Source organism: Aythya marila, assembly GCF_965140915.1.
Source record: "Aythya marila genome assembly, chromosome: W".
Taxonomy (NCBI): domain Eukaryota; kingdom Metazoa; phylum Chordata; class Aves; order Anseriformes; family Anatidae; genus Aythya; species Aythya marila.
Genome location: NC_139081.1, coordinates 3,422,884 through 3,450,087, shown reverse-complemented (window position 1 = coordinate 3,450,087; position 27,204 = coordinate 3,422,884). Strand labels below are relative to the sequence as shown.

At 44.1% G+C, this 27,204-nt stretch overlaps 1 protein-coding gene across 6 annotated transcripts in view; it reads right to left on the bottom strand.

Moving 5' to 3' along the window:
- Positions 1–294: 294 nt before the first annotated feature.
- LOC309889555 (protein FAM219A-like) overlaps positions 295–27,204 on the bottom strand; it is a gene marked incomplete at its 5' end in the record, with an annotated part of 126,723 nt that continues 99,813 nt past the window's right edge. For 2 of the 6 annotated variants that reach the window (XM_082782409.1, XM_082782410.1), the window contains 4 exons: positions 295–466; positions 1,491–1,545; positions 1,910–1,990; positions 6,421–6,523. In XM_082782409.1, the coding sequence (XP_082638535.1) occupies positions 311–466; positions 1,491–1,545; positions 1,910–1,990; positions 6,421–6,523 (395 nt within the window). In that variant the 3' untranslated portion in view covers positions 295–310. Of the gene's footprint in view, positions 470–1,490; positions 1,546–1,909; positions 1,991–6,420; positions 6,524–27,204 lie in introns of all 6 variants that reach the window. The other 4 variants (XM_082782412.1, XM_082782413.1, XM_082782408.1 and 1 more) reach the window with 3 other exon arrangements.

Below are 27,204 nucleotides of genomic sequence, written 5' to 3'. Positions count from 1 at the left end.
CCTTCCCATTCTGGACCTGACACCTTACAAAACATCTCTGGTGTCTACACAAACCCAGAAGTATCTCTGAGCCATTCTGCATCTGCTCTCCGGACCAGTCAGTTCTGCCAGGCACTGCCTAGCACTTTGAGTTTAACTCTTTTGTTTAATCATAGTTTAAAATAACTTATCAACCAATCATAAAATGAATTTTTTGGTTTCTCCTGGCTCCATGAACACAAAGAGGTGCACATCCTACCATAGGAGGAAGCAATGGCGGTTAAGTTTTACAGTTATAGTGGAAAGCACTGATCACAGCCTGCCGGCCTCACTACTGGATGTGACAGGCGGTGGAGGAGGTGGCTTGGCAACACATGCAGGTAGGGTTGACCGATTTAGGGGGGATTAGGTCGAGGTCCTCGTCATCTGGGATCTCATCTAACCGGTACCCATCCTTTAGCAGCTGGATGTTCAAGTCTTGGTTGATCTGCTACAGACAAAGAGACAAACAGTCAAACACTTGAGACTTCTTGCTTCTGACAGGTCGGAAGAGGAAGGAGGTCCCTTATTCTGGAATATATATCCCACATACGATATGGGAAATATATATGATATTTAAAATGGGAAATAATGATAATAAACCAACTGGGAGCTGTGTAGTCCCTCCACTCAATCTGGGGCACTACAGCAGTTGAAAGGTGGTGGTAAAGCCACTTGGTTCTTTGTAATCTCAGATTGCTGCCTAGCTAGCTCTGGGTGAAAAACCCTTCAAGTCAGGGCCCACAGATGGCCCAGATCATTTGACCTGGTCCCTGCTCTTGGCTGTTTCTCCACACTTCAGAGGGATTTTGCCCTAGGAAGAGATACAAGGGGGAACAGTTTCCAGCAGCTTGCGTGCAGAATGGCTGCTCAGCACCCTGACTGTAAATCAGATCCTACAGAAGCAGCACCCAGAGGCCGAGCAACTAATTAACTGGAGATCTTGGGAATACATTCAGAAACAATGCAAGGGATTAGCAAACATGAACTTCCTGCCATTTCTCTTTGAAAGGGCAAGAGTTCATATCTGTAAGTCCTCTTTGGAATTTCTGCTTGCTCCAAGTAAACACCTTCCAGGTGACCCTGACCCCTGCTAAAACTGGAAATGACAGCACACCCTCAGCTCCTTTATTTGTGTCTTGGCAAGCGGACAGTTGCTGAGCTGCCACGACAGACAAGTTGATGCTTTTGCACCACATGGGCACTGCAGGACCGAGCAGAACTGGGAAAAGCTTCAGTGAAGCTGACGGGCAAATCTCTGTGCTGTGGCAGTGTGGGGACGGAGCCAACTAGATCACTAGGGAAGAAAGAAACATGACACAATTTCTGCCACGGCCCCTTACAGATTCACAGAGTTTACACCACTGGTAAATTCCTTGTGTAGCTGTTTCTGGCTGCAAAAGGCCACTCTAAGGCATCTCTGGATGCTCTGCTACCAGCATTCATGGCTGGGAAGAGAGAGTGTAACTCACCTCAGCTGATGAGTATCCCGAGGAGGAATATCTGGACATATCGAAGTCATCATCACTGCAGGGAAGGACAAGACAGCAAAGAAGGAAACAGTTAAAGAGACCTGAATTCCCTGCTTAATCCTATCCTTCTTGTGCTGTGAAGCTGTCCTTTAGGCACAGAGAATTTACATCAAGGCAGCCTAGAGAACAACTTTCATCTGTGAACCTCAGACATTTCCATGAAAGTGCTCTTTACTCTTGTCTCTTCCTGCTTGTTTACATGCACAGACCAATTACGGCATATGCCAAAGGGCACAGCAAGGAAGGCTGCAAGTGGTCTGCAAGAATGGTTTCAGCAGGAGTTAGTTCCAGTGCTGTGCTTTGTCATGAAAAACTTGCTTGCGCCTTAACATATATCATCTTATTATCACTTTGCATACCTGTCCGTATCCAGGGCTACCAGTGGCTTTTCATCTGGATTCTGATCTAATGACGAATAGCCCTTATTGGGAACGACGAGCCTGAAATAATTAAATGTTCTCCATTAACCACACAGTAAAGCTCAGTACCACACATAGTCGTATCAAAGTCACATGATAGTTAGGCTTTCCCCATTTCACTTCTTTGCAAGTCCTCCCTTACTAGTGAAGACATTTAAATAGGTGCAATTCAGAGGAGGCAGGCTGTGTCTCTGGGTAGCTCAGAGCAGATTTACAGGGACAGATGCTGGACATGCCTTGGGAACACACTCCTCCCTGAAAGACAAAATGATTGGGACGCTCTGGGCTTCATTCTGATGAAACTGTTCAGTTTGCAGTGCTTGCCTTATCAGACTTCTGTGTTGTTTTTTTTTCCTAGCAATGAGTATGTGGCACTTGCAATAAGCAAGCAGGAGAAGGTATTCTAGCTAAGGGAAGGTACTATAGGATTGGAAATCAGGGATTTGGTCTTTCTGCCTGTGTCCCTACCCAGCCCCCATAACACAGAACTTGTGAAGTCTCACCCCTAACTTCAGTAATATGAGAAGTAAGAGCTGGTGGGTGTAGCATAAGAGCCCTGTCTGACTTGCACTTTTAAAATCCCATTATTCTATAAAGACTTTCAGTTCATCCGAAGTGTTACAATGGCTGATGATGACTTTGCACCTTTAATTGCCTGAGGGAGTCTGTGGAATGGGATATAGACTTCAGAGCCTCTAGGATAAGGAAAATATTCAATGGTATCCAGCTCACAACAGTTATTTCATCCACAAAATTGCACAAAGACTTGGGTTCATATTTAAAATAAGATCAACCAGACAGAGCAAATGGAGCAAGGTACTATGTTCAGCAGGTGGGAACTGCAAGATTATCATGGAAATCTTATTCAGTGGGTTAAATCAGATTCTCTCCCAAAAAAATGATTGGTCTTTAACAATACAATGATGCAGCAGGGCTTCACTAAGAGTTTGGGAAGATCTACAAATGATAATCCATCTCATCCATGCTCTAATTGCTCTTTAACCAGCTGCAATGCTCTTCTGCTCAAAAAAAATCAGAAAGTCATTACAATTTTAGTAATGTAAAGGCACTGAAGATGGGCAAGGCTCAGGGAAAGCAAAATATATCAAATGTTCTAATGAAGCAGATGTATAGGCTCATAACTAGTTGCATTTTCTTACTGCATTCATTGAAATGCAAGGCTAAAGAAATTAATTGATGCAGAATTTCCAGGCTGCTGCATCAGGGTACTGCAGAAAATGGGATCCACTTGCAAAATGCAAAACCCCTTCCCATATCCTCCAGAGGTTCCTTCTGCTCCCTACAAACCATGTAGGAAGGAAGTCAAGAAGCAAAGATGTCTGGAACTAAAACAGAAGCTGTGATCTGGCAGCAGCAGCTTGCCTATCCAGATACCAGAAGCACTCACTTCCATGCCTGCTCTCCATTTTTCAAGTCACTGCTCCACATACACTCACTGACAATTGTTTCTACATTGTGAGTGAACAAAGCACTATCAGGGGATCAAGGAGAACAGTCCTTTGTGGTGCTATTTACTTGATTAAAACAAATCACTACATCTTTTTGTTGAGAAATGTTTTGTGTTTTTTTTTTCTTAGCAATGGAACTTCAACTTTTCTGCCACAGACTAAAACTGATAATGTTTTTGTCCCTGATTTAAGCTTTTTCTCACATCCTGATTGCCTTTTATTTTCTTGCTTCCCAGTGTCCTTGGAACAAAGCTGGGTTTAAGTTGTACCTGCTTTCATCTGCAGGTATGAGCTTTTTGTCTTGGTGGTTTTGGTTGCTTAACATGGAATACTTTACAACATCTGTGTTTAGTTTATCTTTAGAGTGGACTACAATATCTGGATGCGTAGAAGTAGTGCAGATGGTGTTGTGGGCTCTGCCTGTGTTTCCAGTGGGGATTGGTAACATCACATCAACTTTGTTCACATTGTATTTGCTCTTAGGGAGGCTGAGCATGTTATGGATCCAGATTCTTTCACCTCTAAGGCTGGCTGCGCCCCTGCCTCAGAAGAAGACTCAATGGTGAACGGAACCTGATATTAGAGGCTGGATTTCAGAAATACTGAAGAACAACGGCCTTGGGGAAGGAGGAGGAAGTGGGGCAGGGACAAAGAGAAGAAATACACTTTGAATGAAAGAAGGAAAACATATTTGATGAGGAGAAGAGCAAAAAAGGGGAAATGGCTTTAGCTTCTTCTATAGAGCCTGGAAGAAGCCAACAGTTCAGACATAGAGCAACTAGAACCTGGATGTTTTGCAGTGTATCCCACTGGAGTCTCTCATTGTACTGCAGCCTTGTGAACAAGATTGTGACATTTCTGCCTTCCTGGGGTTGCCCTGTCTATGGCAGGACAGAGCAAACCATTCTGAGGTACCGTGAGGGCTGTGCCCAGACTGCTGCTTGGTTCCCAGAAAGCCAAGGGAGCTGGGGGATGAGGAATCACAGGCCAGCAAGAGCCTGTGCCAGGCATCTCCCAGCTCTCCATATGGGAGCAATGGAGCTTGGCTACATCTGCTACTAAAGCAGTTGCTGCAAACCTGTGTTTTTCAGATCCCAAAGGAAGCTTCTAAAAGCTGTGTGAAAAGTAACTAAGAGATGTGAGTCTATTGCCAGCAGGCTTATCTTGTCTGTGCAGGGTTCTCCACATCCCTGAACACTGCTCAGATGTCCATGGATGGAATAAAACTGAGCTGGCTGTTCTAAAGCTTTTGTCAATGGTTGTCAGTGCTCTACCCTTCCCAAACCAAATCACTCTTCCTTCCACTGGCACCTCTGAAACAGCAGCCCCTCCAGGCAGACGTAACTAATTTTACAGGTGGGCATCAGCACTTATCCTCTCTCCCTTACTATCTTCCCCCACTAATTTCAGTGTTTCTAAATCTCTAAAGCAGCAAATCTGCTACTATTCCTCTTGGGAAGCTATTGTGCAGCCTAATGCCAAAAGAATCCAAGTCTTCCCAGCTTGCATTTAGGATACAAAGAGGAGCAGTGGGAACAGAAAACCCAGCTGGGCATTTGCAGAATTTCTTACTGCCAATAAGGGCCTGGCACATTTACATGGTCTCAACAACCAAATTTGGAGCAGTGAGCAGTGTAGCATATTTCGCCAACATCGCAGGTGCTTACAAATAAAACTTGACAAAGTCCTGGCATGATTTATGACTGCTGTTGTGGGTTTTGGGAACTAATTTGAAACAAAGAACCTCATCTGTTGGATGTGTTGCACAGAGAGAGGCTCTCACCTACAGCTCCTGTTCTACTTAATATATGGTAATCCATGCAAGTTTCTCATTCATCAACAAAAACACGGCTTTAATGCAGACTCTGCTGTCATTTTAAATAAGATCCTCCAATAAAAAATGCCACCTTTCTCATAGCATGCAAAGAGTGCAATCCTGTTGACTCAGTGGGTTCCTGCCCCTGAATTTAGGCACACAATACACAATTGTACTGATGCCTGCATGGAAAAAAAAAGAAAAAAGAAAAACAAACAAAAAACAACAACAACAACAACAAAAACACAGAAATACTCTGAAAGAAAGTATTCAGGTAAGAACGTCTTTGTTTACAGAGGTTTGTAGCACTGTCCGATACTGTCATACAGAGATGAGCCAAAGCAGCCCCAGCAAAGTATGACCATGCTGTTTGCAGTGTGGAGGAGGTGTATAGCAAAGCACGCAGAGATGAATTAGACACCAGCCTTCATTAAGTTAATCAGTATGGGGAAGAGGGCATTTTCAAAAAGAAGCAGGGGAACTATTGGGATAAAAGCAGCCAAGTCAGAACTAAGCTCTAAAACAGTTTGCTGTTACACGAAGCAGCACTGTACGCTCTCCCGCTGGTAGGATTACAACGTTACATGAGGATGCCCAGAGCATTCGAGACAAACATATAAAACCTCTAATTTTCACAGAATGATCGAATCACAGAAAGGTTTGGGTTGGAAGGGACCTTAAAGATCACCCATTCCAACCCCTCTGTCATGGGCAGGACACCTCCCCCCAGCCCAGGTTGCCCAAAGCCCCATCCAGCCTGGCCTTGAGCACTGCCAGGGATGGGGCATCCACAGCTTCTCTAGGCAGCCTGTGTCAGTGCCTCACCATCCTTATAGTAAAGAATTTTCTCCTAACATCTCATCTAAATTCTCTTCATTTAGTTTAAAACTGTTCCCCCTTGTCCTATCACTACCTGCCCAGGTAAAAGCCGTTCTCCAGGCCGGGCTCCCTCTGCCTCCTGAAGGCTGTATTGTCACTTGTCCTGGGCCCAGCTGTCCCCATGTTCCCCCATGGGACAGGATGCAACACAGCACAGAGTGTTTGGGAAAGGCCATCACTGCTCTTACTGTGTATTTGTAGGGGAATGGCAATGAATGTTGTTCTTGTCATCTTAAGGCCATTAGGGATTTCAGCTTAGAGCACAGCTGAGTTTTCCAGTCCTTTACCTTGTCCGTGCCATCACGTTGTTCTTCTTGGGCTGCTGATTAACTGGGCTGCCCATGTTGCCGTTCTTCAGGGAGCCCTTCCGAGCCAGCTCCCTCTGCTTCTCTGCATATGGGATACAAAGGGGGAAAAGCAAAATTAGGGCACCAGCCTGGCAGGTCACCATACAGCTACAGAAACCCAGATTTGATTGCAGCAAAAGGGATTGCAGAATTAATAGCACAGGACATGAGCACTCCATCTCCCAAGCAGACACAGCAGAGGCCAGAAGAGCTGTGTCCCATTGCCTCCAAGGTCCCTAGGGGCTAAAGTTCATATGCCCTGCCTTGCAGCATCCTGCTGACCAGGCCACACAACGACGGCCATGGAGCTTCTGGATGCAGGCCGAGACTGTCCTGCTGGGGCTGAAGAAGGGCAGAACCCCTGCCTCTGTGCAGCTATGGGCTCTGAGACTGCACTGTATGCTGGGCAAGGGAATTTCTCCTTTTACATTTTCTCCTATTCAGGCTGCCACTGAGGGGCCCAGCTGGGACAGAAAAGAGCTTCCATCAATGTAGCACCATCATTTAGTGTTAGTTGATATTGTATAAACTCACTTTAGGATAGAATAAATCTTGTGGTTAAAAATTAATGAGAACAAAATATACGACATCTTGTTATCTGTCGACCTTCTGTTATGTTGAAGCATCTTGTTAACTGAAACACCCCGTTATCTGTTGACCCTCAGTTAGGCTGAAACTTGAGATAACTTGAGCCAACTCGGCATTCCTGCAGCTTGGAAAACAACTGATTCAGCCAACTTGGCATTCTTTAGCAAAAGGTGAAAAGTACATCATGAGGAAGACCTATGGTCTTCCTCCCAAAGACCACTGCCCACGTCCTGAAGACCCCGGCCCACAATTCTTGGGAGGCTTTGCGCAAGCGTGAGGACTGATAAGCTAATTAACATACGAAGCGAGAGTAGGCGGGTTTAGGTATCGAATATGTATAGGTGTTAATAGAATATTCATTGTTTTGCTGTATAAATATGAGATAGTTTGTCACTTTGAATATGCACGTTAGGTGGAAGGATCCCCCGTGCATCCAGCGCTGACAATAAAGGATACTTCGTCACTTAGAAATTTCGGCTTCGATCTTTGAATTAATCTGGCGACCCAGATGGGACACCCTCTCTGCCGGGCTGCAGGACCCGCTGGGAATAGGACTCCCTAGGGTACTCCCGGGATTTCCTGGAGGGACTCCTTGACTCAACGGATCACTGCAGAGGCAGACAAGGACCCCATCGCTGTAAGTGACAGTATTCTTTATTTTGGTTTTAGTTAGTTTGTTTGTTTGGTAGACTGGTCATTTGAAAAGGCCCATAAGTCAGAAAATAAAAGTTCTGCAGGGTGGTGTATACTTTTGTGGCTAGCACCTTAAGTATATGTTTGATTTTGTTGGCATTTAATTGCCGTTTGGAACCTGGCAAGTTTGCTAATAAGGTTCATTTGGTACAGTGTTACTTATTTCGGTTTTCTGACTTATCGCATGTGGAATTTGACTCTGATTATTGCTATTGTGATTTTGGCTATATTCTTGGTAATAATAGTAGGTTCTTGGCGTTGCTATAGAAAGATACCTGCGTGCTGCATTTTGTAAGTGATAAGTGTATTCTGAAAGTGTGAACTGGGAAAATGGGAGGAAGGCAAACTGGTGGGATTTTAAAGAAAAGCCCTTTAGGATGTGTTTTGAGTCATTGGAAGGATATTGGAGGATATGCCGGTGGAAGTGTGAACAGGAAAACATTGATAAAATATTGTAATCAATGGTGGCTGCTTTATAAGCTGGAATGTGGAGAAAAGTGGCCTTTTAATGGAATTTTAAACTATAATACTTTGCTACAGTTAATGTTGTTTTTGAGAAGGAGAACAGGATGAAATGTTGTATACTGCTGTTGTTTCAGCATCTTGGTGGGAAAAGGTACGGAATTAAGTTGGCCCCTGACTGAGCCTTTGATGATGGCATTAGAGAAGTACAGGCTGGAGAAAGATAAAGGAAGTGTTAAAAGGGTTGTTGAAAGTGTTAAAGGTGTTTGAAGTTGAATGAGCAGGGAAAGAGGATGTAGGAATGTTAATAGTTCTGCCTCTGCCCGAGGCAGAGATCTTAAAATCCCGGGTGTTAGCCCTTTAGGGCAAAGGGACCACAATGGGTCTGAGAGAGTTGTCACAGAAACAGAAAAGCAGTTAACTCTTAAAACAACCTGAGTTCATGTGCGAGCTCAGATTGCCGATGGGACCGCTCAGGGAACTGTGGACAATTGCATTCCCCTGACCGACCCCCACTAAGACCCGAATCATCCTGAAAATTATGAACGGTTAAGTAAATACTAAAACCTGGATGAATTGGGAATTGAGAATATGCTTCCAACAAGGTCCAAAAGAAATCCCTATGGAATTTTTGGACCAACTCTGAAATGTTATGGAAAAAAAAAAAAAAAAAAAAAGATTTGGACCTGGCTTCGGAGGACAAATTGACAAGCCTTTTCCTAGGGTAATCATCGGCCCCTGATTTCAACAGGAATAACAGGGACTTGGGTAATCTACCCTAGTGGATCCTCCACTGGTTATAATGAAGTTAGGGGAGGAACGGAAGTGAAATTTCTTATTAATATGGGGACAACATATTCGGTTCTAAATCAAGCATTAATGCCTTTACGGAATGATTATGTTAGGGTAAAAGGTGCAACCAAAAAGGCTTATTTTTGCGAACCTTTGAAGTACAAGTTAGGGAAACAATGGGGCATACACAGATTTTTATATATGCCTAACTCCCCATGGGCACTCTTAGGTAGAGATTTATTAGAGCAATTAGGAGCAGAAATTGTCTTTGAAAAAGGGAAAATGGAATTAAGGATAGGAGAAGAACAACTAATAAATGTGTTGAGCTTGGCACTAATACAAACTGACCCTAAAAGTGAAACACCTTTAGAGATCACAGATCAAGTATATCCAGGAGTTTGGGCCACCTAAGTCCCTGGAAGAGTTAAAAATGTGACCCTAATAATTATTAAATTAAAGCCAGGAGAGAAACCCGTTAAGGTTAAGTAATATCCTTTGAGGATAGAAGATAGGAAAGGAATTAAAGACATAATTGATAAATTTCTACAGTATGGATTATTGATTGAATGCGAATCAGAATACAATACACCCATATTGCCAATTAAAAAGGCAGATGGAAAAAGCTATAGGCTAGTTCAGGATTTGAGGGCCATAAATAAAATCACTGAGGATATACATCCAGTAGTGGCAAACCCTTATACTTTGCTGACTAAATTAAAGAATAGTCAAGTCTGGTTTACCGTACTGGATTTAAAAGACGCCTTCTTCTGCCTAGGCTTAGCCACAGAAAGCCAAAACCTATCTCCCTTTGAATGAGAAAACCCTGACTCAGGCAGAAAGACACAGCTTACGTGGACATTACTACCTCAAGGATTCAAGAATAGTCCCACTATTTTTGGAAACCAATTAGTAAGGGAACTCGAGACTTGGATACCTCCGGACACTGAAGGGGCTTTGTTACAGTATATAGATGATCTCTTAATAGCTACTGAGACCAAAGAGAGTTGTATTCAATGGACTATAAGTCTCCTTAATTTTCTGGGTTTAAAGGGATATCGAGTCTCTCAACAGAAAGCCCAGCTGGTTCAACAATGCATAACCTATTTGGGATTTGAAATTTCGGGAGGCCAACGAGAACTAGGAACTGAACATAAGGAAGTCATTTGCCGGACTCCAGAACCCCAAACGTTAAGGGAGCTACGAACCTTTTTAGGAACGACAGGTTGGTGTCGCCTTTGGATTTATAATTATGGACTAATGGTAAAGCCTCTATATGAATTGATAAAGATTAATCAGTCAAAGTTAGTCTGGACTGGAGAAGCATGAAAAGCCTTTAAACAACTTAAACAAGAATTACAGAATCACAGAATCACAGAATCACAGAATCACAGAATCACAGAATTTTCTAGGTTGGAAGAGACCTCAAGGTCATCGAGTCCAACCTCCAACCTAACGCTAACAGCCCTCCACTAAACCATATCCCTAAGCTCTACATCTAAACGTCTTTTGAAGACTTCCAAGGATGGTGACTCCACCACTTCCCTGGGCAGCCTGTTCCAATGCCTCACAACCCTTTCAGTGAAGAAGTTCTTCCTAACATCTAGCCTAAAACTCCCCTGGCTCAACTTAAACCCATTCCCCCTCGTCCTGTCACCAGGCACGTGGGAGAACAGGCCAACCCCCACCTCGCTACAGCCTCCCTTGAGGTACCTAAAAAGAGCGATAAGGTCTCCCCTGAGCCTCCTCTTCTCCAGGCTGAACAAGCCCAGCTCCCTCAGCCGCTCCTCGTAGGACTTGTTCTCCAGGCCCCTCACCAGCTTCGTCGCCCTTCTCTGCACCCGCTCAAGCACCTCGATGTCCTTCTTGTAGCGAGGGGCCCAAAACTGAACACAGTACTCGAGGTGCGGCCTCACCAGAGCTGAGTACAGGGGGACGATCACCTCCCTAGCCCTGCTGGTCACGCTGTTCCTAATACAAGCCAGGATGCCGTTGGCCTTCTTGGCCACCTGAGCACACTGCTGGCTCATATTCAGCCGACTGTCCACCATCACTCCCAGGTCCTTCTCTGCCTGGCAGCTTTCCAACCATTCCTCTCCCAGCCTGTAGCTCTGCTTGGGGTTATTGCGCCCCAGGTGCAGGACCCGGCACTTGGCCTTGTTAAACTTCATGCAGTTGACCTCAGCCCATCGGTGCAGCCTATCCAGATCCTCCTGCAGAGCTTTCCTACCCTCAAGCAGATCGACACACGCACCTAACTTGGTGTCATCTGCGAACTTACTGAGGGTGCACTCGATGCCCTCGTCCAGATCATCGATGAAGATATTAAAGAGGACCGGCCCCAGCACCGAGCCCTGGGGGACGCCACTAGTGACTGGCCTCCAACTGGACTTGGCTCCATTCACCACGACTCTTTGGGCCCGGCTATCCAGCCAGTTTCTAACCCAACGAAGCGTGCGCCAGTCCAAGCCAAGAGCAGCCAGTTTCTTGAGGAGAATGCTGTGGGAGACGGTGTCAAAAGCCTTGCTGAAGTCAAGGTAGACCACATCCACAGCCTTTCCCTCATCCACCCAGCGCGTCACTTTGTCATAGAAGAAGATCAAGTTCGTCAAGCAGGATCTGCCTTTCATAAACCCATGCTGACTGGGCCTGATCGCCTGCTTCCCCTTCAAGTGCTGCATGATGACTCTCAGGAGGATCTGCTCCATGAGCTTTCCTGGCACTGAGGTCAAACTGACAGGGAATCAAATTGATGCAAGCTCCGGCTTTGGGATTACCGGATCTCTCGAAACCCTTTTGGTTGTTCTCTCATGAGAGACAAGGGATAGCTTTGGGAGTACTAGCACAACGATTGGGTCCCTATAAACGAGCAGTAGCTTACTTCTCTAAACAATTAGATGAAGTAAGTAAAGGATGGCCTGGATGCCTTCGGGCTGTTGCAGCTGTTGTTATCAATATACAAGAGGCTTTGAATCAAGTCCAGCCTAGTTTGACACCATGCCTGAGTTATTACTACTTCCCTGGCTGGCAACTCAATGGACTAACACACCCTACAGCAGAAAATGTTGCTGCCTCTCCTTCTCCTCCTGACAGCCAGTGATATCCCCAGTGTATCTTCCTCTTTTATCTCACATTGAATCTTGAGAGCTTTATTTCTTTATTTAAGTAAAATAAAGAAGTTGCACCTTGTTCTGGGAATAGAAATGTTGTTTTTGCATTTACATTGTTTAGAGGGAAGGAATGTGGTACTGAGATATGCTTACAGTGATAAGAAAGCTTATCAGGTGACCTTGTAAAATGCAGACAGACTCCTTAGGACAATTAGGTGAAAATCGCAGTGTTAAGTCAAGTCAGATAAGTGAAGAAACATTACCACTTCAGCCAAAATACAGGTCTGATGAAAATTCAGGCTTTAAATTTATATGCAAACTATAAGATTCCTTTTTCAGAGGAGGAATCAAGTTATGCTCCCTATAATCCTAATATTGCACTGGCGGCAGCAGCAGTCACTCCAGGAAGGGAGACAGGGACTGCAATTAACACTGTCCCTAGAGAGTGTACTCTAGGCTCTGGCAAGAATTAGAACAAGGTAGAGGAGATATTGAGAGTTTTGCCTTCCCTGATACTAACAGTACTAACACTAACTGTGTATCCTCTTAGGTGAACTCCCCCCCCTCCATACCAGCAAAGAGGTTAGGAGTTTTAAGGAGATTAAGTCATTAACTGAGGACCCCATCAGGCTAGTTGAACTATTAGACCAGTTCCTAGGACCTAACTTATACTTTTTTTGGGGGGGGAATTATATCTATAAGTATGTTGTTTACAGGGGAAGAAAGGGGAATGATCAGGAGGAGAGCTGCTATACAAAAATGGGAAATAGCTCATCCTCCAGGACGAGGGGTAATATCGGCAGGGCAGAAATACCCACTTGCCAATCCTGGCTGGAATAATAATAGTGTGCAACACAGAAATCATATGAGAGACTTGGGGTCAGAATGAGAAAGTACTCGGGGATGAATCCCGAGGATCCGGTATCCCAAGGGCTCTTGAAAGTTCACTGTGTGATTAAAGCCTGGCAAGATACACAGAAAAAGCTCCAGAAGGTGGGGGGATGTAGTGAACAGTCACTGGGGGACCCTCCTGCGGGAGGCCCAGAATGTGTATGTCAGGAGGGGAGATGAGAAGGAAAAGCAGAGAGTGAAACTAATGGTATTGACAGTGCATCAGGTAGTGAGGCAGAGGGTTGGAGAAAGGAAGAAAATCTTCAGGGGGAGTCAGGGCCAGGATGGAAAGGAGAGGAAGAGAGATGAAGGAATGGCAGGCAAAGAAGGCTGCCTGTGTTGTGGCCTGAATCATAGCAAAGACAGGCTTTGATAAGATGTTTTGTGTGGCCAGGCTGGCCACTTCTTGTAGGAATATCCGGAGTGGAAGGAGGAGGAAAAAAAGGAAAATGGGATGAAATATGTTATACTGATATGTTGTTTCAGCATCCTGGAGGGAGAAAGATACAGAATTAAGCTGGCCAATGACTGAGCCTTTGGTGAAAGTACAGGCTGGAGAAAGATAAAAAGAAGTGTTAAAAAGGGTTCCTGAAGGTGTTAAAGTTGTGGTATGTAGTGTTTGACAGAGCTGTTTGAAGTTGAATGAGCAGGGAAAGAGGATGCAGGCAATATCTAAGTAACAGTCTAGAAGTTTTAGTATATTTGCTGTGGTGTTTGGTCAGTTTCCCAAGTATCGGGAAGGGGGGGACAGGGGGACAGCCTGCTCCACCAGGGGCCTCTCCAGAGGCCACAGGGGGGCTTCAGCTCCAGCACCTGGAGAGCCTCCTCCCCCTCCTTCTGCTCCAACTTTGGTGTCTGCAGGGAGGTTTCTCACTCCTCACTCTCCCAGCTGCTGTTGAACAGCAGGTTTTTGTTTGTTTCTTTCTTTCTTTGTTTTCATGGATGTGCTCTCACAGAGGCAGGGTCTGTGTTGCTCATGGCTTGGCTCTGGGCACTGGTGGGCCCCTTTGGGGCCAGATGAAATTATCCCTTATCTGCCACGGGGTGGCTTCTGGATTTTTTTCGCAGGGGTTGCCACTGCAGCCCCCCCTCCCCCCAACTTTGCCCCCGAACCCAATACACTGAGGCAGCTAGGTCATTACTGGCCTGTAAAGTATCAGGGATTAAATTAACTAATGAAACCCTAAAAAGTGATGGAGGTAGAAAGGGCTGGGATAACAGTGCCAATTTTGGCGGATTCTAAACTGAGATTAGGGGATAAAATGATCACTGGGCAATTATTGTATGTACCCAAGGCAGGGACTAACTTGTTGGGAAGGGATTTGATGATGAAATTGGGCATTCAACTAGTAAATTGTTAGACTGGAATAACAGTTAATGGAGTAATTATTAATGGAGTGCTCTCAGGCCCCGAGAGCAAACATATACTCACCTCTGACTGGAAAGACCCTGAAATGGGGGCGGAAGCAACAATACAGATGGACGGTTTTACCTCAGGGGTTTACAGGGCCACCAATTTATTTGGGCAAGTTCTAGAACAGATTTTGGAGCAATTCCAAGCTCCCGAGGAGGTGTTACTGTTACAAATACGTGGATGATCTTTTATTGTCAGGACAGGAGAAAACAGTTGTGAAGGAAGCTACTAACAAGCTATCCAACTTTCTGGGAAAGCAGGGCTTGGGAGTATTGGAAAATAAAGTACAATATGGAGAAAGAGAAGTCAGGTATTTAAGGCTTCTAATGTCTGAAGGAAAACAAAGAATAAATGCAGAGAGGATTCAGGGAATTGTTGAAAACTAAGAAAGAATTAAACAGTTTTAAAAGAAAGATTTTTTTTAAGGAATCAGGAGCCACGAAGTCTGAAGGAAAATGGATACTCCCCGATGGGAGAGAAATGCTGAATAAAGCACCAATGAGGCAAATATTAATTGTTTTACATCAAGAGTCATCGGGAGGTGCAAGCAATGTGTGATGTTGCGCTAAGAAAGTATGTCTGTGTAGGAATATACACTTCAGTGAAGCACATATGCAGAGGATGTACCATATGTCAAAAGGTAAATTAAAAGGTCATCCGTAACCCACCCAGAGGGGGATGGGAGCCAGGGATTCGACTTTTTCCAAAGTATACAGGTAGATTTCACTGAGTTATTTGTTTGTCCTAACTGACCACGTGACTGGCTTTACTGCAAGGGTTAAAGCAGGCCTTAGAGAGTGAGTGGGATTTTCACAGCCCCTGGCACCCGTCCTCTTCTGGGAAGGTGGAGCGAATGAACCAGACATTAAAGAAGCAATTAACTAAATTAGTGTTAGAAACCCAACTTCCTTGGGTAAAATGCTTACTCCTATAGGTTCAAACAGCACCAAGAAAGGATATAGGAATATTACCATATGAGATGCTGTTCGGATTGCCCTATCTGGGCAGAAGGGATGAGATACCACAATTCAAAACAAGAGAGTTTTCTTACGAACTGTATGCTGGGGTTGTCCTCTTCTTTGTCATCTCTCAGGACCTGTGGGTTGTTGGCTCAAACCCCACCTTTGGAATTCCCCATTCACCACCATCACCCAGGAAACCGGGTCCTGATTCGGACCTGGAAAGAGTTAACTCCGGCCTGAATGGGAAGGACAATTACTGACCACTGAAACAGCCGTAAGAACTGCGGAAAAAGGTTGGACTCACTATACTCGAGTGAAGGCATCCGTCGACCCTAGTACCTGGGAAGCTGTTCCTACAGAAGACTTGTTGGAAGTTGAAATCAAAGAGAAAAATCTCATAGTGGACTCTGAGTGGGATAAAAGCTTACAACTGTAAACTAACCTTATATTTTCACAGGTAACTAATGTGTGTGGCTTGTGATTGAGAGAAAGGACAGACCTATAGCGAATTGCAGTGCTCCCAAGGGGGGGGTTGTTATAGTAGTAGTGCACATCTTATTCTTTGTATTGATAATAATTTGGAAACCTAAGATTTAAAGATAATGACAGGGAAAAATTGATTACTAATTTTGTTTTTAGTGATTCTAGGCCTCAGAGAAGGCCTCGGTCAATTGGCAACTTGGAAAAGGCATGACCAGATAATAGCAAAAACGGGATACCCCATCAAAATATGGGTGACTGTGATAGGGGGTTATGTACCACAAGCTGTCATGTTTGATGATTGTGAGGTGTTAGCTTGGGGAGATTTAAATTCCCCATGGCAACTGAGCAGAGAGAACAAATAACTAGGAGAGACCGAACAGCTAGATTGAGAATGGCTGTATGGAAACAATCCTCTATTGCCATCAGAGAAAGGGAGAAACTCAAGGAGAAAACAGGAGAGAAAACAGGAGGCCCTCTGAAATGTGGCAGTTCAAACATCTGAGATTGAAACAGGGTATGGGGATGTGAATGCCTGGATAGACTGGGTCAAATACTCTTTCCAGAGTCTCAACCATAGCAATTGCTGTGCTTGTGCCTCGGGAAGACCGATTGCTCAGATAGTGCCCTTCCCATAGGGGTGGACCAAGGATTCCCAGGGGATGTGATGTATGATTGCATTGTACCAAGAGAAGACTGCCTGGGGAAATGAGGCCTGTAAGTCTCTCTCTTTGCTGTTCCTTGCATGATAGCAATATTGCGGTTCCCCCTGCATTCTCTACAGTTATAGGTAACCATACATCTTGCCTCTCACGGCAGGGTGTGAGTGCTACCCAGAATCTGGGAAAATTTGCCTTGTGCTACCAAGGACTTGATGGGAAACTGCTCAAGACTTGAGATCCCCAGGGCAGATCTCTGCTGGTACTGTGGAGGGAAGATCTTACGGTCCACCCTACCATCTAATTGGGGAGGCACTTGTGCACTTGTTCAATTAGCTATACACTTCAACCTGGCATTTAAAAAAGAAACATCACTAATACCTAGAAGAAGGAAAAGAAGCTTAGGAGTATCATTCAGTGACAGAGTATACATAGATTCTATTGGGGTACCTAGAGGATTTCCCGATGAACAGAAAGCCAGGAATCAAATTACTGCAGGGTTTGAGTCACTGTTCTGGTGGGTAACAATCAATAAGAATTGGATTGGATTAATTGTATGTATTATAATCAGCAGAGATTCATAAATTATGCAAGAGATGTGATAAAAAGAATCGCTGAGCAACTAGATACCACCAGAAAAATGTCTTGGGAAAAGAGAATAGCATTAGATATGATGCTTGTGGCGGAAGGAGGTGTGTGTGTGATACTGGGGACCATTGTTGCACTTTTATACCCAACAATACTGCCCCAGATGGCTCAGTAACTAGAGCATTGCAAGGGCTTACCACCCTTGCCAGTGAATTGGCAGAAAAAGTAGGCATATTTACATCCTTGATTGTAGTTGTAGGAGTTTTGACAGCCATTGGTTGCTGCATTATCCACTGTGTAAAAGGACTAGTACAGTGGTTAACTGAAATCGAACTATTGAAACAAATGACCATGGAGCCACCACCTTACTCAGATAAGGTGATAATGAGGGGATGGAAAGCAAAGAAAGTGAAGAAGAAGAAGATATCTACCAAATTATACCTTAGAGAAAACTTTTGCAAAAATCAACAGTTTATAAAGAAGAAAAGGGGGGAATTGTGGGAATAGAAATGTTGTTTTTGTAGAGTTACACTGTTTGGGGGAAAGTAATGTGGTACTGAGATATGCTTACAGTGATAAGAAAGCTTAGCAGGCGACCTTGTAAAATGCAGACAAACAGGCTCCTTAGGACAATTAGGTGAAAATCACAGTGTTAAATCAAGTCAGATAAGTGAAGAAACATTACCACTTCAAGCAGTAAAAAGGTCAAAAGAAATCTGAAATTTAACAGGCCAGCAACTGAAGGCCATGCATTGATTGTGAAGCATTGGATAGATTGTGAACCTGGATTACGCACTCAGTGGGGAAACAGGGGAGGGTCCTGTCATCAAAAAGTATATAAACTGTGTTTTGGAACTAGTAGATGCGCACTCTCCTGCTTGTGGGGCGCCCACCACTGCAATCGCAAATAAATTGCTACTTCACTGAGATCCTCACCTGAGCCTAAGTTATTGGCTACGGAGTGTTTCTCACATTGTGCAATTGTATTTTTAAACAGGCTATTGTTTGCTTTAGTTTCAAAGCATGTTCTATTTGCTGCTGAAATGTACCTTAATGCTCTGACAGTACATGGGGCTTTCTTTGTATATTCATTGCAAGAGGGGATTAAAATTAGCTTCTCGTTTAGGAGAGGCTATTTCTCTTCTTAATAACTTCTCACCACAGGATCATAACCAGAGTTCAGGTCCAAAAGCTAAGCCTTCTGCAGGAATGCAGCATTTGTGCTGTATTAAATCATCCCTTCCTCCAGGATAGGAAGGATAGGAGCCCATCTATGATGGGCTGTCATATAAACTGATATTTAATTTTCTGATTCAAAGCAATCAGTTAGCAATTGGCCAAAAAAGCTGAGCTAACTTCCCCAAACTCATCCTATAATGCCAGGCAAGTCTGGTAAGGAAAAGCAAAGTGAGAGACCAGCAAGGTAGGAAAAGGCCTAGTTAAAAACATTCTCAGGAATGTGAGAAAATGCTGGAAACTACTTTTGTGACATGACTGAATAATAGGGGTTTACCAGACTGCTGGCTGGGGAACCTGAATAATGAATTCGTTTTGCTTCTGCTTCCCCTGGGGTGTGTGAAATGTGCCGATATATTTTTCTCTTGCAGATTTTATTCCCCTTGGAGACAAAAGCACCTGTTGCTTGTTGTGGGAAAGCTATGTGCCTACCCAGGTGTGCAAGTGTGATATGGGCCAACTCTGTCCTTACTGCAGGGGTAAGAGCAAGGAGATGTGTCCAAGGCCGCCTTTTCTGACAGCAGCAGAGATGCCTAGATACTGTGGTAATGCGTGTGGCTGAGGAACCTGCAGAGAAGAGTTTATACTCATACAAACCATGCCCAGCGCTGCTCCTGATGACAGCAGAGGTAAATAAAAGCTCATTGAAGTTGGCAGGGGAAGGACCAGACCTATAACTCTCTTTGGCATTGTGGGAATAAAAATGTTATTTTTGCAGTTACATTGTTTAAAGATAAGGAACCTGGTATTGAGATATGCTTGCAGTGATAAGAAAGCTTAACAGACAACCTTGTAAAATGCAGACAACCAGACTCCTTAGAACAATTAGGTGAAAATCACGGTGTCAAGTCAAGTCAGATAAGTGAAGAAACATTACCACTTCAAGCAGTAAAAATGTCAAAAGAAATCTGAAATTTAACAGGCCGGCAACTGAAGGCCATGCATTGTCTGTGAAGCATCAGATAGGTTGTGAACCTGGATTACCCATTCAGTGGGGAAACAGGGGAGGGTCCCGGTCATCGAGAAATGAAGTATATAAACCGTACTGTGTGACTAGTTGGCGCGCTCCTACTTGTGGGAGGCCCACCATTGCAATCGCTACTTCACTGTAGCCTAAGTTATTGGCTATGGAGTGTTTCTCACAACATGAGCAACGAAGAGACTGATACAGTGTCAAAGTCAAAATCTTAAATCACAGTAATTTCTCATGACTGGAACTTGCAAATGTTGTGGCTATCCTTGTCTCCAGAAAATAAATAAATAAATAAATAAATAAAAGGCTGGTATTTTGCAGGCCATGTGAATGGTGCTATTCAAACATAGAGGAATAAAGTGGGGTTTTATGGAGGCAAAGATTTACAACCCTAAATACAAAACAGCTTCCACCCATCTACACCAGGAGCTCTAGTGGCTGACCACAAATATGCAGTGCTGTTACAATATGCAAGTTATACAAGTTGCCAGTACTTCAAGATGCTGTATAATTCACAAAAAGCACCTGACTCAGAAACAAGGTTACAGATTTCATTTTCTGTCAAGACACTTCAGGCTTGCCTGAGCCTTTTAAATGTACTGCTGCTCTCTGATTCCTATTGATTACTCACTACAAGCACTAAATGCTGTTTTCCAATTCAGATTACTCGTTCAGTTGATGAATATGGGCTTTAGCAAAGTCTTCTTCCTTCAGTAGGTCTCCCCATGACTATTTTTCTGCTCTTACTGAGTGATAATTCAATGTGTGAGGTTGGATGATAAGACTTCTCCTATTTAACCCCTTCTTTCACTTACTTAGTGGCTTGGAGCAAATATTCCTAAAGCAATAGCACTGCAGGAATACAGTGTCATTGTCACATCCATGCCTGTGTCCCCAGACAAATTTCTTAATCATGAATCAACAGTTCAGCTCCCTCTTGGATGCTATGAATCCTGAGTCCCTGGTGGCCAAAAAGCAAAAAATGGGAGGGAGAACAGGAGCTCTATCCAGCTCTGGGGTGACAGGACAAGCTCCTGGAAGATGGTAGAGATGTGTATAAGTCATTTCAGGCTTGGAGGCAAGGAAAAACAGTAACCAAGTCTTAAAAGTATTATGAACTGCTGCTATGTCCACCATCAACCAAAGGAGCTGTTTGGGTACCAGTCTCCTGAAGTAATTCTGAGCAGCCTTGCACACCAACCATGAGGTCCATGAGAATGGTGGGCTTTCAGTGCCCATTTTCTGCTTGGTGTATCCTTCTGGCCTAGCAGGTAAAGTTGGTGAACTCCATTTATAGGTAGCGAGCTCTTTTCCAGCTCATTTAATTTTAGCTTCCAGATATTTGTTTTAAGGCCAGAGCTCCAAATGGTAAGTGTTATAAATGAAGACTCAACTTAATCTGAATTTTGTAATATTTATAAAACAAATATTTCTAAAAGGCAAGTAAACAGCGCTGGGTGCGCGGGGAGTCTACGCTCCACCAACATGCACACACAAACATTAAACTTTCTAAATATATAAAACATTGCTTTTACATACTAAACCCAAGTACACCTATACATAAGTACAATCAGAAAAGGTAATAAACAATCCTTTAAGTTCCATGACTTAACAGTCTCCATTTTCCATTCCTTTTCTTGACTACACACAAGTCTCCATTTTCCATTCCTTTTGAACAATATGTCTCGCTTTAAGTTGTCAAGCAACTCGGTCTTCAGGCCTTATGTATCCCGTTCTTCCCGGATCGAAGAAAAGCATATCCATCTCCTTTTCAAGGCCAATAGGGTCTGGGTCAAAAGGCACGTCCAGGTCACCAGGGGGTTGTAACAGCAAAAGCCTTCGATGGCTGTAGCAGCAGAGGGGCCCATGGCGTAGCAGTCGGATCAGTAAAGGAGCCCACAGCTCCCTCACTGTCTGGCAAGCCACACGTTTGTGATTGTGGCTCCACATGGCTCTTTAAGGCCTCAGAGATTGCTCGCCAGGTGCCGAGCAAACCCACTGCAACCTTGTCGTTTTTAGTTGCAGAGTCCCACACCTTGACCTCAATTTGGTCCCATATTTCAGGATCATAAACTATCTGATTGTTAATAAAGGGAATAAGCTGTAAGGTTACCAGGACAGTCTTTGTTTCTAAGGACATATGATTCCCCATAATGCGCAACTGCTTACCAGCGAGGGGCGGTTTTGTGCACAGGTCCGCTTCTCTCAGCTTGAGCTTCTTTCCAGCCCTGGTGTGCCTATTTCCAGCGACTTTCTGTACAAGCTTCTTTGAGCGGTTTGCTGAGTTTGGCCGAACTTATCTTCATACCAGCAAGGCTAGTAGAAATGGAGGTGAGACAGCTTCAACCAAATCTGAGTTCCTGCTGGCTTTTCACTAATTTTCCAGACAGATGCTTCCTGTGCACGACAGAACATAGGAGGCTGGGAGGGTATGAAGCAGCCGGTATGTGCCTTTAACATTAAAAAGCATGCTCAATTAGGAGTCTGAAGGTCCTGTCTGATCATTAGTACGGCTGTTGTGTTGGGTAATCTACCTAGCTTCACGCTCGAGTGGAGCAAACTTTTGTTTCAGTGGAGAGCTTGGAGAGCACAGGCATCTATGCGTTCAGCCTGATGCACTGGGGATTGTGGCTGCACCACTTCCTTGTAAGCCAATCCTGGACATTGTGTTGGAAGAGGAAAGTGTGGAGTGACACACACGTCTGTGCGTGTGTGTGTATGTGGGGAGGGGTCCAGGATCCTTTCAATACCCATATACACCTCTGAATAGCAGGAGGTGCAATGTAGAATTGTTACCTGTTCAACTGGCTGGATGTGTCTGGTTCCTTTGTGACAAGGGAAAATAGTGTTATAAATGAAGTCTCAACTCAATCTGAATTTAGTAATATTTATAAAAGAAATATTCATAAAAAGTATAAAAGGCAAGTAAACAGTGCTGGGTGCACGGGGAGTCTACGCTCCACCAACACGCACACATGGACATCAAACATTCTAAACATATAGAACATCGCTTTTACATATTAAACCCGAGTACGTCTATACATATGTACAATCAGAAAAGGTAACAAACAATCCTTTAAGTTTCTCCATTTTCCATTCCTTTTCTTGACTACACACAAGTCTCCATTTTCCATTCCTTTTGAACAATATGTCATGCTTTAAGTTGTCAAGCAACTCGGTCTTCAGGCCTTATGTATCCCGTTCTTCCCGGATCGAAGAAAAGCATATCCATCTCCTTTTCAAGGCCAATAGGGTCTGGGTCAAAAGGCACATCCAGGTCAACAGGGGGCGTAACAGCAAAAGCTTTCGATGGCTGTAGCAGCAGAGGGGCCCATGGCCACAGCTCTCTCACTGTCTGGCAAGCCACACATTTGTGATTGTGGCCCCACATGGCTCTTTAAGGCCTCAGAGATTGCTCACCAGGTGCCGAGCAATCCCACTGCAACCTTGTCTGATTGTTAAAAAGGACAACAAGCTGTAAGCTTGTAAGCATGTGAAGCAGAATGAACTTACATGAATGTGTCTATGTAAAACATCAGAGCTGAATAAAGCATTACAATCATACCTCTGGATCCAGTATTTAAGAAAATCATAACCAGTTTTAATTACAATTTCCCATTTTTTGTTTTTAAATGGAATTCTGAGCAGCTTTTTGGTACACATTGCTATGTGTGGCATTATTTTTGTCTACACTCTATCCTAACCAGAAACATTAAAAAATAGCATATATTTTGGTCTCCTGCAGAGGGGCAGTTGTGTGCACGGGTCTGCTTCTCTCAGCTCGAGCTTCTTTCCAGCTCCGGTGCGCCTATTTCCAGCGACTTTCTGTACGAGCTTTTTGAGCAGTTTGCTGAGTCTGGCCTAACCTATCTTCATGAGGTGATCAATATGCCTGTTCCTGTCCTGGTCTCCGTTCTGCCATCCTGTTCCTCTTCACTCCTTCTTTCTACTTCTTTATTGATGACATAACTTCATTGTGTTGCCCTTTTTTTTTTTTTTCGAAGACAGGATCCCCTCTTATACCCTTCTCTCCACAGCAGTCCTTTTCAAAACAACTTTTCATTGGTCAAACAACTTTGTATATAACAGCAACGGCAAACCCCCAGAAACTTCCATGCCTTAAGGGCTGGAGAACAAGCAACCCTGAGACTGCATGGAGTCTTCCTGAATCACCCTTCTTTGTTCCCTCTAAACTCTTTTACATTCCTGATGGCCTCATCATTAAGAGTCTAATGTTATATCAACCACGGGGCTTGCCGACTCCCATGGCCACGTTCCCACATCTCCCCCTTCTTTATTAATATCAACCATTTTCTCGACACGAATTACCACTCCATATATAACAAGACCAAGTCCTGAACACAGCTCAGAGCATCATTCAGCTCTGGGACATCGGTATACATCTATTTAACACTGAAACTGTCCCGAACTTACACCTCTGACAGAGAGCATTTGGCAGCTGGGAGCGTGCCTCCCCTTGGAGAGATTTCAGGGCGCTCTTTGGTAGGGTCTTTGCCTGCATGCTGAGGAGTGCTGTATAGAAAGGGAGGTAGATTGTGTGCTGTGGCTATGCCGATGCTGACAAGGGCTGTGCTCCCTGGGGAGATTTGGAGCACATGTGTGTGAGTGGTAGTTTTACTCATGTGGGCAGCCAAGTTCCACCACGGCCAGTCTCTCACTCCCCCTCCTCCAAGGGAAAAGGGGAGAAAATACGATACAAAGAAAAGACTCTTCACATAAATAGGGGTCAGATAGCTAAGTCATCCAGCTCCCAACTTGGGAGAGTTGTGCATGACAATATATTTACCCAAAGCACCTCATTTTTGCTGACCCAGCCAAATTTGTGGAGATTAGCAAGGTACGTCTAATTGTGAGAACTCTCAATAAGAGTGGGCATACAAATCTGTCCTCCAAGGTCCCTCCAGGACCAGGTTTTAAGCACCCATGTAGCTGCATTTTCTTCTGTTTTGCTGCTCTGGGTGCTGCTCTGTCTCTTTGGCATGATTGAGAGCTGGCACAAACCCTGCGAGGCAGTGGTTTTAAGCTCCCCTGAAGGCCTGACCAGAGACAGAAGTGGTATGCAGTACAGTACAGACACGATGTTTGTGTCTCTTTTCCGAGGATGCAGCATTTAACTTTTAACATAGAAGCTCCTACAACAAGCAGTCAGTGCACTGCCTGCACAGCAATGCAGGGTTAATGTGAGAAACAAAGTTGTGTTTTTGCAATAGAAGGTGTTTTTGCTTTGGAAAATTCCACTAACCTTGCATATTCAAAAGTGATTGTGTGGCATAGCAGTGTGGAGTATGTTAAGCAGAAAAGGGGAAAGTCCCACTGTCCCAAAATAAGGAGGTTAGCTAAGAAAAAAAGGATGAGCAGTGCGAAATCAGTAAAAACAAAAATCACAGGCCCTCTAGTCACGAGAGGAGAAGGAAAAAAAAGGAAAAGGAGAAATTAATGGTTGGTCAAATCAAATTGTACATATATGGTATAGAAGTGTGTCGAGTAGCTTGTGAACCTGTAGTACTCAGCCAATGAGGAAACAGGGGAGGTGATCAGGCGTCAGGTAATGGGGAATAAAAGGTTATGATAAACTTTTACTGTGTGTTCCTGCTTTCAGGACACCTGCCATTGCAATCGCAAATAAAATAGCTTCACAGAAGGTCCTTTCTGAAGAAAATTATTGAGATTTTTCTCACACTGACTCCTGGGGAATGCTCTCCTGAAGTGCTGGCTCCACAAGTTAGAGAGGTGTGGTGCAATTGCCTAAAGTAACTAGGAAAATAAAACTAACATTCACATTTTAAATAAAATGTACAACATTGAAGAGGCTTTCAGGGTAGGGCATAGCTGCATTACCTGAGCGTTCCCTAGGCTTCCAACCTTAGATGCTATCGTGCTGGGGAAACTTGGTGTGCTAGCTCTAAGGAACAGTACGGAGCATAGAGTGGAGAGGAGACACCATGGCTAGGATCTGTAACCAGGTGGGGACTCTATTGTTCTTGTGCACACCGAGACCGATAAGCTGCACTTTTTGCCACCCTGAGCCAAGGACCTGTCATGTTTTGACAAATGCTGTACCCTAGTGTATTTTGCTCATTATAATATCATTATAATACCAAAACACACCTCCATCCCAAAAGCTACCTGCCTCCAAGGTGCGACCACCCCTCACTGAGCATGCGCTCTGAATTTTGCAGAGCCTATACCTTTAAATGGAGACCAGAAAACTTTTCACCAATCATAACTAAGATATGCTTGACTAGAGTCACTCAAGCTCCACCTAAAAGATAGAAAATAATATAAATTGGCCCAAGAGAGAGGGGATGTGAGGGAAGATACCACCGTCAGGGGAGATACCATCCCGAGGAAATACAACATCCTTAGGACCTCCTGACTCCTGGGATCAGTTGACAGGCTGAGCTTCTCTTCCCCCCCCCATTGGGACACCTTTGGGTGAGATTTGAACACTTGGGTATACTGTATGTCACCATGGAAACTTAGAAATCTCTATAGAGTCTTTGTGCCTTTTAACACATTAATTTCCAGGCTGCGCACCTGTGTATTTCATGCATACTAGCTTGCTTTTGCAGACAGTCACTATCGCTGGCAATCCAAAGAACCTGTGCACTTGTTGCTGTAATAAATTGTGCATTGTTCCTAGCCGTGATAGTTCTCATTGAACGTGACTAGAGTAAGGGTGGTTATACGTTATTGGTGAATCCATGACCGTGGTAGTTCAGTACCCTGAATACGACCAGACCCATAACGGTTAATCGGCTATACCCCTTAATGCGACAAGAGGTTTCTGTTTGGCCAGGCTGATGTTCCTATTTGCATTTCCCTTCAGAAAACACACACTAAACTAAGTGCCATGCTTTTCCTTATGTTACAAATGAGGTCTCAACTCAATCTGAATTTTGTAATATTTATAAAACAAATATTTATTACAGGTATAAAAGGCAAGTAAACAGCGCTGGGTGTGCGGGGAGTCTACACTCCACCAACATGCACATACAAACATCAAACATTCTAAATATACAGAACATTGCTTTGCATACTAAACCCGAGTATGCCTATACATATGTACAAGCAGGAAAGGTAACAAACAATCCTTTAAGTTCCATGACTTAACAGTCTCCATTTTCCATTCCTTTTGAACAATATGTCTCGCTTAGTTGTCAAGCAACTTGGTCTTCAGGCCTTATGTATCCCGTTCTTCCCGGATCGAAGAAAAGCATATCCATCTCCTTTTCAAGGCCAATAGGATCTGGGTCAAAAGGCACATCCAGGTCAGCAGGGGGCGTAACAGCAAAAGCCTTCGATGGCTGTAGCAGCAGAGGGGCCCATGGCGTAGCAGTCGGATCAGTAAAGGAGCCCACAGCTCCCTCACTGTCTGGCAAGCCACACATTTGTGATTGTGCCCCCTGATTAAGGAGGTATTGAGGAGGCATTGGGGAGGCAAGGACAATCCCCAGACAAGGACTGTATATCTCGAAATAAGACACTGGAACTCATGATAAGGAAGCGGCAGACGGACAGAGAAACAAATGTAAGGACTATAAATCTCAAAACTGGACATTGGAATTCATTATAAAGATACAGCAAATGGAAGAATTAGCAACAACCAGCTCTTGCAATTAAGAAACATGCCAATTCAGCAGATTCCTGACCAAAGGTGAAAAGTACACTGTGAGGAAGACTCGGGGTCTTCCTCCCAAAGACCCCTGCCCACAATTCTTGGAAGGCTCTACGCAGGCGCAAGGTGCCAAAAGGCTAATTAGCATGAGAAGCGAGGGAAGGCGGGGATAGGTAATGAATATGTATAGGTGCTTGTAGAATATTGATAGATTGATTGTATAAATTCAAGACTGCTTTC